General features: G+C 38.4%; 1 protein-coding gene across 6 annotated transcripts in view; it reads left to right on the top strand.

Moving 5' to 3' along the window:
* The window catches only part of ITSN2 (intersectin 2), an 86,854-nt gene that overhangs the window by 59,458 nt on the left and 11,660 nt on the right, over nucleotides 1-15,736 (top strand). For 5 of the 6 annotated variants that reach the window (XM_052809608.1, XM_052809612.1, XM_052809610.1 and 2 more), the window contains 5 exons: nucleotides 914-1,080; nucleotides 1,402-1,447; nucleotides 1,636-1,757; nucleotides 3,513-3,609; nucleotides 4,723-4,914. In XM_052809608.1, the coding sequence (XP_052665568.1) occupies nucleotides 914-1,080; nucleotides 1,402-1,447; nucleotides 1,636-1,757; nucleotides 3,513-3,609; nucleotides 4,723-4,914 (624 nt within the window). Of the gene's footprint in view, nucleotides 1-913; nucleotides 1,081-1,401; nucleotides 1,448-1,635; nucleotides 1,758-3,512; nucleotides 3,610-4,722; nucleotides 4,915-10,141; nucleotides 13,867-15,736 lie in introns of those variants that run through there. The other variant, XM_052809614.1, reaches the window with a different exon arrangement.

The following is a 15,736-nucleotide window of genomic DNA, read 5'->3' on the forward strand; positions in this document are numbered from 1 at the left end:
AAATGCGCTACTTAATGATACAGTCTGTTTCTGCTTAATGGCATGTGAATAAGCTTAAATATGCGAAGAGTTTCTGAGCAGGCCTTTTAATGCTTGTCCAAAAGACACAGTGCAAATATTGAGCTACTGATACGAGAATTCCAAAACAGGAACTTAAGTAAAGCTTATAACTAATTCAGGTTCAGTATAAGCCTGGGTTTTTGTTTTGTTTTTAAGACTTTTGTTCGAGCATTAATTTATTTCTGAAAACTTAAATATGTCTCATACCCATAAGCCAAGTTTTCTTCCTGCTGTTCTCTACTGTATTATGCTATACTGTAGAGACATGAGAAGGGATTTTCAGTCTCCTGAGTGTGGATCATTCTCTTTTAATCAGTAGGGAGTAGAGAAAACAAGTATTACTGGAGAAGAATTTGTGGGAAGCACTTTCTAAGCCTTTTCATCTAGTGTATCTCCATACTTCCCCAGTTATACTTTAATTCCACTTGTGTTTTTCATTTTTGCTGTGTTAGATAAGAATGGTTTTAATCAGGTTTAGGTGTGGAATATACATGCTTGCTGTTGAAACACAGAAGTAGGGTGGAATATTTAATGCAAGAGATGAGTTGTTTTTCAAGCTGTGGTCTACAGGCCTCTGCTGATCTGCAGGGTGATCACAGGGTAGTAACTCTCACTGTGCCAAATTCATCTATCTGTACAAAGTTGCATACCTGTAATTCACAGTTGTAAGCACAAGGCGAGATGTGATTACAATCAAGAAAGTAGGTAGTTTGATTTACAAACTTGTAAAGACATGATCTGTTATGAACACACTGATGAACACTGATACCAAAGATACCTTTACCTGCATCTGATATACTTTTATCCTCCTATCTGAAACTATTGTCTCCTTCTTTATGCGCTGCTTGCACAGAGTATGTTGCGCTCTATTCATACTCAAGCTCTGAGCCTGGTGACTTGACTTTCACGGAAGGTGAGGAAATCCTAGTGACCCAGAAGGAAGGGGAATGGTGGACCGGGAGCATTGATGGCAGAACTGGAATCTTCCCCTCCAATTATGTCAGACCAAAGGATCAAGAAGTGAGTTCATATTCTAAGAATTAATGCACAATGCTTTCTCTCAATTTTATTGTATATACTAGTATTGATACCTAGCTCTTAGACAGTGATTTTAAGCAGAGCTTAATGTGCTCGGCAGAAAAGAAAAGCCTAGGTAGCTTGAGTGCTATATCAGTGCTCTAGCCACAGTGTCACATTGTCTCTCTCCATACATGATGGTATTTTGTTAAATACGGGCTCAAAATTAAAATCTCCACGTGCTTTTCTGTCTACATGCTTAAAGTTGGTGTAAACTCTACTGTTTTTATTGCATGCTAAAAGACGATTTTTGTGTCTTTGTAGGCTTCTAGTAATGCTGGCAAAACTGGAACAATAAATAAGAAACCCGGTAAGTGTGTGACAAATTTTTAACATTTAGGACTGTTTCTTAAGTGACTATGAGCATTTAGGTTCATAGCAGTGTTTTAATGCTGGCTAACGTGCTTAGCTGCAAGATACGTACCAGGATATTTCTGTGGATCTAGCTCTTCCTGTAATGAAAAAATAACAAATGCAATTAATACGTTATCTTTTCAGAAATTGCTCAGGTTACTACTGCCTATGCTGCATCAGGAACTGAACAGCTTAGTCTTGCTCCTGGACAGCTAATACTTATTCTGAAGAAAAATGCTAGTGGATGGTGGCAAGGAGAGTTGCAGGTAGTTATTGAAGAAGAAATAATTGTGAATTCATGAACAGCAAGGAGGTGGTCTTGGGTTTAATTCAAGAAAACAACTAAGTATAGTGTTCTAAAAGCTGGCTAGAAAGTTATTTTCATCTTATATAAACCATATTGGGGGGAAAAAAAGTTTTTAATTAAACCTTGGGTTGCTGGGGGGTTTTGTTTGTTTTTTGATTTGGGGGGGGGGTGGTCACAGAAAATACTAAAACTGTCAATGAACATATGCATGGGAGGGGGAAGAGGGATGTTGACAGTTAATAAATTAGTTGGGATTTAATTGGTAAAACACTGTAAAATTATTCTAATGGAAGAACAGGAATTCTTGGAAGTTGGAGTTGGAAGCTAGTTTATTGTGAAGGTTGCTATTCCCATTTTTCTCCTTTCCCCAGCTAGTGATGAATTTCTAGTCCCGGGGGTTGAGGGTACTGTTACATGACATTCTTCTTAAATCATAGTTGATACTTTGACTTTTGGAGCCCCGTGGATCTTGTCCATAATAGCCTTCACCTTTGCAACCAACGCAAAAAGTTAAACCATGACCTTATAATGTCTCTTTGTTACCCTTTTCTTTAGCTGACTTTTAGCTGAATCTGCAGCGTTAGCCTGAATTTGGACGTTACTTCCAATGCTGAATGCTATTTCCAATGTTGGGATTGAACAGCACAATAGAAAGTTCCGTCCTCTTAATATCACTTAATTGCCCTTTCCCAAGGTATTCTGCAGCCGCACGCACTCTGGTTTGAGTGAATACTCTTGTTAACACCCATCTTCCCCCTCCAACAGTTAGAACAGGGCTGATCTAACTATTCACCATCTGTTTTTAAAACCATCCTGCTTTACAGATACAGGAAGAGAGATCACAGTGATCGAGTTGAGAAATGGCTGCACTGAGTTTCTGTGAATTAACAGCAGTGGAAAATTCATTGATAGTATGTGCAAAAAAGATAAATAAACACAGAAAACAATGAATAGTTTGTATTTGAAGGAAAGTAGTCCCAGTGCTGGTTCAGAAGAAGCTTCAAAGAATAAAAAAAAAAAAAAAAAAAAAAAAAAAGGAAAGTGGGGGAATGGAAACTAAGATACATAATTGTCAATTCTTGCTAGTTTTCATTTCTTTTTTTGTTGTAATAGAGCTCAGTCTGCAGTTACTGCTTTCTAAAAATCTATGCTCACTTTTACATCCTGACTTTTTTGTGCACTCTGAAGTATATTTTTTTCTTCAGTGTGTGCAGGGATCATCTTTACCTGTGGGACTAAAAATGCAAAAGACTAAAAAATGAGAAAATCCTTTTTAAGCTCTCACATACTGTAATAGGTAGGAAATGATATCAAATACTTAGGTCAGGATTTTCAAAAGTAGCTTATGGTAATTGTTACCTCTGTTCTGAGTATCTTATTAGAGACTCCTTGTATGATGCGTAAGTGGAATGTTCATAGAGCGAATTTTCAGCCCTGCAATTAAATTGTGCACTGAGATAATAAACTGCACTTTAAAATTTTGGATTAATACATTTGCCAGAATGTATTAGGGTGCAGCTCTATTTGAATTGGGTTTTTTCATCCTTTAGCCAGATTTTTTCCTTTTAAGATCTGTTTAATATTTAGTTGGTGTTTGGAAGCCTGGCTTTTTGTCTTTCATTGGCAAAACTGTGTGACATATTCGTTGCATTTTTTCCAGTCTATAGACTATTTGGTTTCTTAATTGTGTAATAACCATTTTAAACATTTACAGGCAAGGGGGAAAAAGAGACAGAAAGGATGGTTCCCTGCCAGCCATGTGAAATTACTGGGTCCAAGCAGTGAAAGAACCACATCTGCTGCTCCCTCAGGTGAAAAAAAAATGACTTCATATTTCATTTAGAGTATTTTATGTAACTGCTTCAATTGTTCAGATACTAGTCTGAATTACGTAACTAGTGTAATGTTATGGTTAATGGACCTATCTGATTGTGGTGTTGCTGTGGAAGGTGAAGTCCTAGTCAGAATCCGGGTCTTTTGACAGACTTGTCCATTCAGCTCTTATCTCTGTCCAAGAAAGGTAAAATCTCCCAACTTCTTAATCAAAACAGTTCTTCATAGGGTCCCTCCCTAACATATACAATCCTCTACATACATTACAACAGAAAGCCTCAGTCATACAAAGATGTTTATGTCCAGGAATCTGTGAAAATCAGCAGTCTATCTTCTACGGCAAGAGCTTTTTAATTTTGCTGAATGCACTGAAGAGCCACACTCTTCTCATTTGGAAACTCCATGTTTCCAAACGCTAGCAAAAATCTTACAGAAAACTAGCAATCATTGACAAACACCTTGGAATTACATGCACTGCTCCTTAAAAGGAGGGAGACTAAGCAAATTTCCACTAGATTTTTCCGTTTGATTGGCCAGGTACAAATTAGATTATTTCACATAAAAGGAGGTTTTTTGGTTCTGCATGCTTAAATTGTGCAGTTCTGCGCAGCTATGATTTGCTTATACAACAGCTTCCTGGTTATTACTGGACAAAACTTCCATTTGGCTAAACTGGTAGTTCATGATTAGCTAATGCACACTTCCTCTGCCTTTGCCATGTTTTTCTCACAAGTATCAGCTATAAGATAATCAAAATATCTTTCTTTTTCAAGCCAGTAAAAGAGATAGAAGCATACTTGATTATATTTTAAAATGTTTAGAAGGTCAATAGATGCTATACTAACTGAATCAATTCACTGTGTAAGTGCATAGATATATCAAGTGGAAATAAATATTACTGCCTGGCCCAATTAAAAAAAAGTAAAAGAAAAGGGAGAATAGTTCCACATCAAGATAAGATCATGTGGCATTTTTCTTATGTAACAGTGTATGTGAAATTGTTGTTTCTTTCCTGTGGTTATGTAAAACACTCAAAAACAGTCTCAATACTTGTGTAACAGTGTTCTACTATATTTGGGTTTTCTTCATAGTGTGTCAAGTGATAGCGATGTATGATTACATGGCAAACAATGAAGATGAGCTCAGTTTCTCCAAAGGGCAGCTTATTAATGTACTGAGCAAAGATGATGCTGACTGGTGGCAAGGAGAAATCAGTGGTGTGACAGGTCTCTTCCCCTCAAACTACGTGAAGATGACCACGGATTCTGATCCAAGTCAGCAGTGTAAGAAACTTTTATTTTTTATTAGCTTTGTTACTTTATTTCAAAGGTGCATTGCTATTCTTTTGCTTTGTTTTTGGAATTTGGAGTTCCAGGCATCAGCTGAATTTATTGGTACTTTAAATACTTTACAATAGTACTAAGTACGTTAAATACTTTTATGTTTAACCTACAAACAACCAGCACGTTACCAACCAGCCAGTGCATGATAGTAAGAGTGCTAGGGTGACCTAAAAATATTAGATTTGGTAGTTGTTCCCCTTCCATTAAAGATGCTGATGTTTGATAACTGACATGGACTGGGAGTCAGTGCAGGCAGACTGTGCTTGATTGTAGAACTTGCTCAACTTTTATAAAATACGAAAAAGTGTCTGCTGTAGTCATCTTTAACTTGTATTTAATTTATCAGTTAAGTAAAAATAACCATAGAAAGGAGAGGAAAAAGATTCTAGCATTAGCAAGTGATGTATCCTACGGTAAATACATGTGTCCTGGTTCCCAGCAATCCAGCTCTCATCCAATTCTGAGAAACAAGACGTTAAGCTTGTCAAAACATGTTAAGCTGAAAATTATCAGCAGCAGGCTGAGAACTGAATGCTAGAATATACACCTATCTGACAGTCAAAATTTTCTCTGCTGTTTTTTTGCATGTCAACACAGTAAAGGTTTCTGGTATTGTGTCGTCATCCCGCCCCCCCCCCATTTTTTTGGCCCCTCTCCCCAGAGAAATTTGCCACCATTTTTATTCCTTCAGCTTTTCATCCTGCGGCACTGTGATTAGACCAACTTCTATATCAACCCATGCCATCAGTCGGTTTGGGAATCTATCTTGATGTCAGAGTTGTTCCTTTGACATAACAAGCCTTGTCCCTTCACTTCCTGTTTTTTCCCTAGGCGTCATTTGTAGTTTTCTCAGTATAAAGATACGCATCCAGAAGTCTGGTTGAGGTTCACTCTTAATAGCCTATAGCTAGTGTGTAGGACCAGTGCGCACTTAAGATTTGATCAACATAGTTCTGTTCATACAGAACAATTCACAAACTCGATAATGAAGGTGCAGCTTGGATTGGAAAGTTAAAATATTTTCCCTGGTTAGTGTGTATGGTACCTGGGCAAAATAGAGTATGCCCTGTTCTTGAGGTTAGGGGTTTTTTTTTTAGCTAAATTACATCTGTGCTCACATTTTTGGTAATGCATTGATTTTTTTTTTTTTTTTTTTTTTTTTTTTAAAATGCCTCTGGCCAGTGTGGCTGTGATGTTGAAAACTTCAGCATTTAGATTGAACTTAACATTCTTTTGATTAGGCATATCTAAATCATTAAAATGATCCTTTGAAAGTCGTTGGGTTTTTTTGTTTGTTTACAAAATCTCAGTTTTGAAGAAATAGTATAGACTAAATCCAGATGGGCTATAAAATTAAGACTCTGGCTGAGTATTAAAACTTTCTGAATTTTCAAAAATTATAGAGATACTAGCTTATCACACCAGGTGTGTTGCCATTTAGAGTTATGTGGCTGAATGTGATAAGTGCAAGGTGATAACATCTACCACTAATTTCCGACAAAAGCAGTGCTAAGACCAAGTTGTAATTGGAAACTTTCAATATGATGATTAAGTTTTTCTCATTATTCGCTGATATGTCATTAGGCGTTTTCTCAGATTTCAATGTTGTGGAGTAAAAATATTTCTATCCACATCAAACTGTGGCTGTCTGAACAGAATTTTCCTTTGAAAGTGTATTGACAAAGGTCAGCCAGTGGCAGTCAAATGAGCAAATGTGCACATGAGCAGATGTGCACCAGGTCATCTGTACTTGGTCGTTAAACTTTTGTCTAAGAAGTAGTCTGTTTGCTATGAAGCAGATCTACTGGTGCCCAATTAACAAAATCCACCTATTGGTGAATGAAGAGTATGTTGAATTTTTTTTTTTTTAATACTCTGCGTATTTCAAATAAGCTAACTTGTATATCACTTCCGTGCTGGAATTTGCCACTCTTTTGTGATATTAAAACATATGCATTTGGAAAATTCAGGAAAAATCCTGCTTAAAGTCCAGAGCCTACTCAAAACCAGCATGGCTTGTTAAGCTCAAGCGCAGCATTGTGCAAATATTGTTACACCGATTACAGCTGGGCTACTTTCGTATGGTGTGAAGTCTGAGCTAGTAAGTTGTGTTAGCAGTAAGCTAGTGCTGTACCATTCTTCTGTAACCAGAGAAATATTTAAATATGTACTGATTGAACTTTCAAACTTCCTTGGATTTCCTTAAAATATTTTTTGCTCTTATTTAAATATCGTGCAGAAACTGTCACTAGTATTCTTGAGAAATCACTAAGGAATTGTCCCACAGAAATGTTGATGTGGCCCTCTAGGGATCAGCTTAGAGATACGACAGAATATAATTTAAGAAATGCATTGTTATATTTTAAAGAATTGTTAATCTGAGTATTGTAATGTTTCTGTTGAAGAATAGCAGTTTCTCCCACTGTCTTTTCTAGATGGTCAAATGTAATGGTATTTGAAAGGGAGCAGGCAGATTTGGTTTACTCAAATAGATTTGCGGCTTAGGAAAATTCTGCTTTTCCCTCAAATTTAAACTCTGTTATATGGACCACCTTTGTATCCAGAGTCTTTTCTGGGACTTACTAGTTATGGCTGTAATGGCAAACTTCCCTAGCAAAGGAGGAACTTAGGTCAGCGAGATGTTTCTTAGGTTGCTGAAATAGCTCTTTGAACAGAATAAGCTGTGCTGACAAGATCACTTTTCCTGTTGGCGTAGCTGCACATCCTGGCATAGGGTCTCTGCAAGGAAAAAAAATCAATGAAGCATGTCATAGGTCTCTCAACAGGTCTCTTAAATACAGCTGAGTCCTGGTGACTGCAGAACACAAAATACTTGAGTCTTGTGCTTTCAGTGACCTTGGTGATGGTTAGACTTACTCATGTTTTAATGACATTTTAATAGCCCTTATTCTAGTGTTTGCACAGAAGTCATCATAAAGGATAAATAAGATACGCAGAAGGTTTCAAAATATAAATAGGTACAGATTTAAAGTAAAGGAATATGCATAATCTTCTGTTCTTTGTTGAGTGCTTGCTCAACCATTCAGGGTCAGATCTTTTGTGTATTGCCAGTACCTGTCTAAGACATGTCTACCAGGTTTTCTTCCTGTTCTTTGCGAGGGATGTGTAAGGCGGGGTAGGCAGGGTGTACTTACCACTTTACAGTTCTTCCCGTTGGCGTGGTCTGGAGATAATTTTGTCATTTCAGCCAGTCTTCGTCTGCCTTAAACATTTGCTCTTAGAAACTTGTTCTCTCCTTATGTTAGCTTTTTCAGCGAGACACCTTTTTTCAGTTTGTCTTCTTATCCATGGGACCAGTGTGAGCCTTGTCCTTATATTTTCTTTAGTTGAGATTTTCTCCCCTCATGTACCTCAGATGGAGGCAAGGCGGATGCTCCAGCTACATCTGCATACTTGGTTGCTGGATGTCTCTTCGTGTTAGAGATCTGTTCACCTCTCGGAGACATTCTTGCTGAGAGCTGGACAACTCAGCCAGGTGAACATACCTATGCTCAGTGTGCAGAGGCTTCTAGTTCACCTTATCTGAGGTATCTCATCTCCTGTTGTGAGACTGGTCTTTCATAGAGCTGAATGTTGTACCAGTTCTTTCTACTCTAATGTACATATAGTTATTGTTTCTGTTCACTCTTTTTTCTTTTCATAGCCCAGCATTGCTGCAGTTCCTCAGGCATCTAAGTTACTCCTTCATGTGCTCTGACATGAGCTCCAGGTAGTCCCCATAGCCTGATAAGCACCTCCTTCCTCCATTTAAACCTGCCTTCTCTGCCTTCTGCCAGTGCAATGGCAAAAGTTGGTTAGACTGGGAACAGATCCTTTCTCCATAGACTGTTCTTAACGTGTGTGTGACGACGGTGTGCATTTCCTTAGGTACAAACTTGATATTTATAGTAATACCAGTAGATCTACCTATTTTTTTTCCTCCCCAACCTTACTTGTAGATGCGACACGTTAGAGACATGAGGCAAGTCCTGTCCTTTCAACACAAGGATCTGTGTTTCCAGAAGTTTATCTCCATGCACAAAAGATCATTAGTAATTCCTGTTCACCACTGTCTAATGAATGAAGCTGACCAATTTTCAAGGGTGTTCATAGTGAAAAAACAACTTCTGAACTGACATGCTCATGGCAGATGCATTTCTATGTCTATATATGGACAACACATTTTGAAGTTCTCTATTATTGCCAAGTAACTTCTCTTCATGATTGTGGAGTAAGAGTTCATGGTATCAGTGGCTTTGAGGTGTTGCAGGTCCACACTCATTTTTTAACACATGAAGATTAATAATTTATTCTAAGATTTTACTCAACAGCTCCAGAATTTTATCCCTTTTACCCTAGGATCAAATACAAAATCAATCCCTTAGTTCATAGTGACACAATCATTTTGTATTTCTAAAACTATTTGGTGAATGTCAGTCAGGCTTGATAAAGCTTCCAGGTTGAAATCCTGGAGACCGGAATAATCTCTGGATTGCCCACAAGGTGTGTGCAGCTGCAGCCCACGTCATACATCTGCCTTTAACCTGACTTTGCAGTGCCTCTTCTAGACCGTGTAGACCTTGGTTTCTGATGGGTATCTTGAGTGATGTGGTACATGCTACTTCATGGACACATATTACTAGAGACAAGGTTTTCATTTCTTTCAGGCTTTGAACAGTCGAACATGTTAATTTTTATGTGCCAATATGAATAAATTCCAGTGAGGCTTTTCTTTACAAGTTTAGTTTTTATCTGATTTTTCTAATGTCTCATTACAAGTTTCTCAGGAGAAATCCTGGCTTTGTTGAAATCTCAGGGAATTTTGCCATTGCCTTTAAAAAAAACGCTAGGGCTTCACCTTGTGTTGTTGAGTCTACATAACAGAAGTCTTCCTTGGGAAGAAACTTTCTTCTTCAAGTGAATCAGCTACAAGTGTTTTTCAGAGTCAGTGATGGCTGGTCACAAGTACTTAAAACTGTGTGTGTTTATAAATATGAAATTACAGGAGTAGAAGCTTATGATGTCTGTTTTCAGAAAGTTGAATGTTAGTCATTCCTTTCTGATCTTTTTGGTGTTGTTCTGTCTTTGTCCATAGAACTCATATGTTTCACTCTTCAAATTTATGTTCATTTTATCCTTCATTTTTTTTTGTTTTTTTTTTTTTTAGGACCCAATGTTGTCTTCCAGTGTGAAAGCACCTCAGAGACCCACTATCCAAGTTTGACTGTAGCGTGGAGGCAGGGTGGCCAGCCCTGCTCACATATCTCTGACACAATCCTTTTGCTTCGTTTGAACATTAGATCCAGTCAAGAAATCAGTTTTTTGTGGGTTTTCTTATAATCTACAGTTACAGTTGATTTGTAAAAGCAGAAAGGATAGTGGGTCTTTGTGTGGCTTTCACTGCTGTTCATTCTTGTTTCCTTTAGTATTTTTCTTTGGTATTGATAATCGTAGATCATTAGCATGCATATCAAGTTATCGTTTGCATGGTGGGATTGCAGACACACAAAGACCCACTATTTGCACAGTTTATCTGAGCTGTTTTGAATGGGCAGTTGTGTTCTTTTAATGTTGTAATGTACATACTTTGCAGAATTAAAATGTTCGCTGATTACTGTTCTAATGGACTTGATGTAATCTCTTATATATTGAGCTCTTAAAATTGGCAGCCTACAAGGCTCATCCAGGAAACAAACCCTACCTGTCTCTGCTGCTGATAGTCACTGTGATTACAAACATGCTACAAGATCTAAGATTTAGATCTGGCGCAGTCCATCCAGCCTTTTAATACCCTTTTTAACTGGGGAAAGAACTATTAAGCATAGAGTGGAGGATATTTTAATTTTTTTCTCCCTTCACAGTAGTACTATAGCAGGAATTCAGGTTGTTCTGGCTCAATATATCCTATCCCTAAACAACCTCCTTTCTTTAAATACTTTATTCCAATAATTCGTATTTGCTTTCAGTTTTAGCAAACAGCAAACATGTACTAGTTACTGCAGTAAGTACTTATACAGCCTCTGTGCTACTAGACCCTTTCCCTGCCCCTTTTCTTCATTAAATAGTTAACGGTACTGAATAGTGTTTTTATCTGGCTACGGTCTGCAGTGACTTAACGTAAGTACTATCTGAAAGCTGCAGCCTAATACATGGGTAACCTCAAGAAAGATATGTTGCCAGAAAAGAAACACTAACAGACACCTGGAGCTGAAGGCAGAGCATTTGGGTTTAGAAATGGAACTATACTCCTCAGCTCAAAAGTGGTCCTTAAAGGTACAGTTATGGCATGTCAGCAGTATGGTGCAGTAAAGGCGCTCACATTTTATTAGTTTGGGCGGAGGGAAGGAGGGACCAGGACTTCAGGACTATAACCCTGATACCCCTTTAAATAAAAGGATTAATTTAATAGCGGACTGCTTGTCTAATTAAATAGTGCTGTGCTCCTGTAACAACAGGAGAGATCTAGTAGACACGGTATTTAATTTAGTTGGTTTCCTGAAGTTGGTTACGAAACAGCAAAGGTCACTTATGCAATCAGAAATGTTTACAAAACACTGCTTGTTTACTATATACATACATATATATATATATATATGAATGTTGTGAAGGTACTATCAGGAAAAGGTTAGTCCAATTGCAGAGATTAAAAAGACTTTCTCCAAAACTTCTATGTTACGTATTTAATATACTTGATCAAATAATGTATGTGTGCCCTTTAGTTCAGAGAGATATCTTTTGTGCAATATGGACTACAGCAATGTGCCTACATAAAACTACAAATGGGTTTTTATTCTGGATGTATTTTGTCTAAACCAATATTTTGTTATAGAATGAAATCATGTTATTGTAGGCAAGTAATGTGCTAGATATTTCCTCAAGTATTCTAGCTGACTTGATTTCCTTATGAAACTACATTTTAAGTATTTCTACTAAAATATGCTAATCACCCTGAATTGCCTTCTCTCAATTTCTGACTTTGAAAGCCTGTTTAATACAGGTGCAAGTGTGTTGTGCTACACCAGTGGCATTGAGCAGTCACTTACTGTAGTCTAATAATTTATCTTATAAATTATCCCATTTCTAAAAGGCACTGTTAACCTGTGGGATTTGAGCCAAACTGACTTCCCAATGTTCAGTGACAGTTTTCCTTGAATGCCAAATTGCTACTAATTGTCTTTGAAAAACTAAAACCAACTTCACATCCTATCTAGGATGTTCTAGGAAATAGTTACATGGCATTTTCCAAAAACAACTGGCATTCTACCCATTTTTTAACTGATATAATTGGAGATGAGGGTAGTATTAGGTAGAGTTTCACACAAGTGGCCCTATTGTTGGGCATGTAGTTGAGCATTGATAATTATTGAAACAGCTGCCCCTCATTTTGAACTGATGAGTATTGAAATGAAGCATTTTGGGCTTTCACAGTTACCTTTTCATGTTTCAGTATTACCTGAGTATGCCTCAAATTCTCTAACTGTAATAACAAAGATAATACACCTTAATAATGCTGATTGACAGAGACATAGTCCCTGCCTTCCGTATTTATCTCTACTGCAAAGGTCTGCCTAACACAGCTCAAGCACAATCACCTGAGAGCTCTGCTCTCCTGTTGCACACTGGTGCAGAAAGAATTGAATACATGCATCAGATCATCAATGGGAGAGACTATGCCAAGGATGTATTTAAGGCAAGATTATTTTAAAATAATGTTCTGTATCAATGAAGAGGTGTAGCTAATAGACGCTGGGCTTAAATCAGACTTTTTCTTTCAAAAATGTTACTTTTTTTCTGGTTGTGTTCAATCCACTCTCTTGTTGATACAAGTCCATAGAGCTGAGTTCAGCTGTCGTCCCAGCCAGCCAAGTAAAACTAGTGTTGAAGTGTACACCCCTTATTTGGGTGAAAAAGGTTGGCTTTAGAACTAAGGACAAGGTGGAAAATAGAGGGGTTTTGTTGAACTGATGGTCCCCAGTCAAGAACTGAGAGTCTAAATGTTGCTCAGAGCCACACAAGGTTAACAGTTAAAACTGAAGCCAACCAGGAAAGCAAAATATGATGTTGCCTGCAGCATAATACTTGCTTAATATTGTTCCTGTGGGCCAGCAGAGAATAGGGGCCATGGTGTAATTGGGAGTAAGAATGTAAACGATGCTGTAAATGCACAAGAGCAGGTACTGAAACGCTTCCTAATTTTTTAACTGTCTAATTTGCATAATGGACTAACAACCTACAAAAGTGTAGTTTTACAAAAGTGTAGTTTTACAAAAGCGTAGTTTACAGAGCTGAGTTCCTGATCCAGCGGTTGGATCCATGCAGGAAAGTCTTATGCCACCACCAAGACCCGGTTGCAGGGCTGGGGTGTGCGAGTCGTCAGTGATGGTGAAGGGCTGTGAAAGCATACAAAGCGCTATCTTAATGTCAGTGGTAATAGCGTTACAGTTAGGAGTGCAGAAGGCATAAAGCTCCATCAAAAAACTCACACGCTAATAATTGAAACGTCTCCTACCAGTCACTGAATATTTATGCCATCTTGATGCTCTGTCAGATTGTATCCCTGTGTGATTTTCTTGAGTCGGGTTGAAAACACCTGTAAATAAGTCTGCTTGTAGGAATGCTGACAGATCTTGGCCTGTAGTAGTGTTGGGAGCTGCTACAGGGCCATGCTACTTCAATGTAATGAACTAGTAAAACTGCTACGTAATGGTGTGTGCTACCTTAAAATCTCATTTGTTGTTCTTTTCAAGCTAGAGTATTCATGTTTGGGGATGATTGTTAAGACATGCAAATGCAGGCTGTGCTTTAGCATGAGGCAATTGTTCATCTTTGGGTTTAAACAAAGTTGTAAGATAACTATGCAAATGTATTTTATTAAAGGGACACATAAAAGGATCTAGTTTGTCTGTTGTGGTTTTTTTTGTCCATTTGGGGAGGATTTTTTCCCATCTGAATAGCTTGGTATGAGCATTAAGTTACCTGGCTCTGTGATGGAGTGACTTAATTTTGCTTTTTACTTCTTGAAAATTGAATCATAATTTTTTTCTGTTGTTGCAAAGAGAGTATACTCCATTTACTGATTAGGGGAGATTGGATGAAAGTTTTTATTATGTTTCCCAGCGCCTGATGGAAACCAACCTTTCCACAGTGGCAAATTTCTTAGATTAGTTCTTTTCACAGGTTTCAGTCGGTACAAGAGGCTGCTGATAGCTACAGGCAGTGACAGGGGTTCATTGCAAGTGAATTAGCCTTATGTGCGCCAGCAGAGATTGTAAAATGGCTATGGGTGATGTCCCATGATACCATCAGTCTGTTCTCTGGCTGTAGTAAAGGGACTATTTTAATGCCAGCCCATGGTACTTAAGGTGAGATGTAGTCTTTCTATGGTAGCCTGGGAAAATAGAGGCAGGCAAATACAGGCAAAAAAACCCCTCTTACCTGCTTTTTCCAGCCATATTAACTGGCTTGAGCTAAAGAAAGAAAAAAAATTTTAAAAAGACCCTAACAACACAACCAACTCCCCCCCCCCCCCCCCAACCAAAAACCAAACCACAAACCCAACCACCCCACAACCCTGAACAAACCAAGCTGTTTCCTTACAAATGCAGTTTATATAGGCCACCTCTATCCCTAAATAGTCTTCACTGGTGACCCAAAGCAGTGATGCCTCTGGTGTAGATAGATCCTTCAGGGCAAGTGCCTGAGCTCATGTTTGAGGCTTAAGATATCTTTCCAGAGCTGTCATTTTTAATATGTTTTTTCATTGTTTGTTGAGTGGGGAAGTTCACTGGGGAAGGGGACAAAGTACTTGGTGCCCAAGCAGATCTGGGCATCTTGGAAAGCCTTTTATCCACCTGTTTTTTACCTGAATTCTCTGGAATTTGCTTTTAAGTGAGGAATTTTAATTCACTCTCCCTTTTTTAATAAAGAAAAAAATGGATTTTTTTTTTGAGATGGTACTAGGTCTCATTCATCTTTCTTTCACTGGAGGAATTCTTCTCTTCAGAAAGTGTCATTCCTCCCCTTGAATGTACTCAAATCCAAAATATGTCAGTAATTGGAAAGGTTTTCTCCCCCAGCACCCCATGTTTTTCAGACATTTGAATTTTCTGCAGAGGAGGACATCTTTTGACTGTGAAACTCGGTAGCTTTTCATGCAGGGTTAGTTATGTTAGTAGGGAGAAAGTATTTCTTGTTCAGGTATATTTGGAGAGGGAGGTATAATTTTAAACACAACTTTAGAGACTGGGATTTCCTGTTTATAAACTCTCCAGCTTGTTTTACCCTGCCCCTGCAAGACAGCTGCTTCCTCGTCTTGGAGACCAGGATTTATCACAAAAGGTACCACAGTTGTAGCAGGCATCGCTCTCTTGCTGTGCCCTAAGTTTCAAGGGTAGCAGACACCCACTGCTTGCTCCGTTATACGTTGGTTTTGGGAGGGAGCTAGGCAGATCATGCCCCAGGTTGTCTGAACGGGCTGGCTTGCCCTGCAAAGGTGATGTAAACCTCTTCTCTAGTCACCAGAGGGAGGTGAGCCCCCAGCGTGGCCAGCCGAGATTCCCCTCTGCAGGCGCTCCCAAAAATCTCACTGCTTTTCATTAGCCGTATGGGGAGCTTGGGATGCAGCTTCACAAGACAGAAGCCAAACCAACAGCTTTCTGCTGCCAAAAAAGGCAGTTTTACTGCTTCCACGCACATTCCTGGCTGCTAAACTAGCAGAAAACTACTGTTTTCTTTTTCCCTCTCGGGATTCATTTGCTGCCAG

The sequence above is a fragment of the Harpia harpyja genome, chromosome 15, assembly GCF_026419915.1.
Source record: "Harpia harpyja isolate bHarHar1 chromosome 15, bHarHar1 primary haplotype, whole genome shotgun sequence".
NCBI lineage: Eukaryota > Metazoa > Chordata > Aves > Accipitriformes > Accipitridae > Harpia > Harpia harpyja.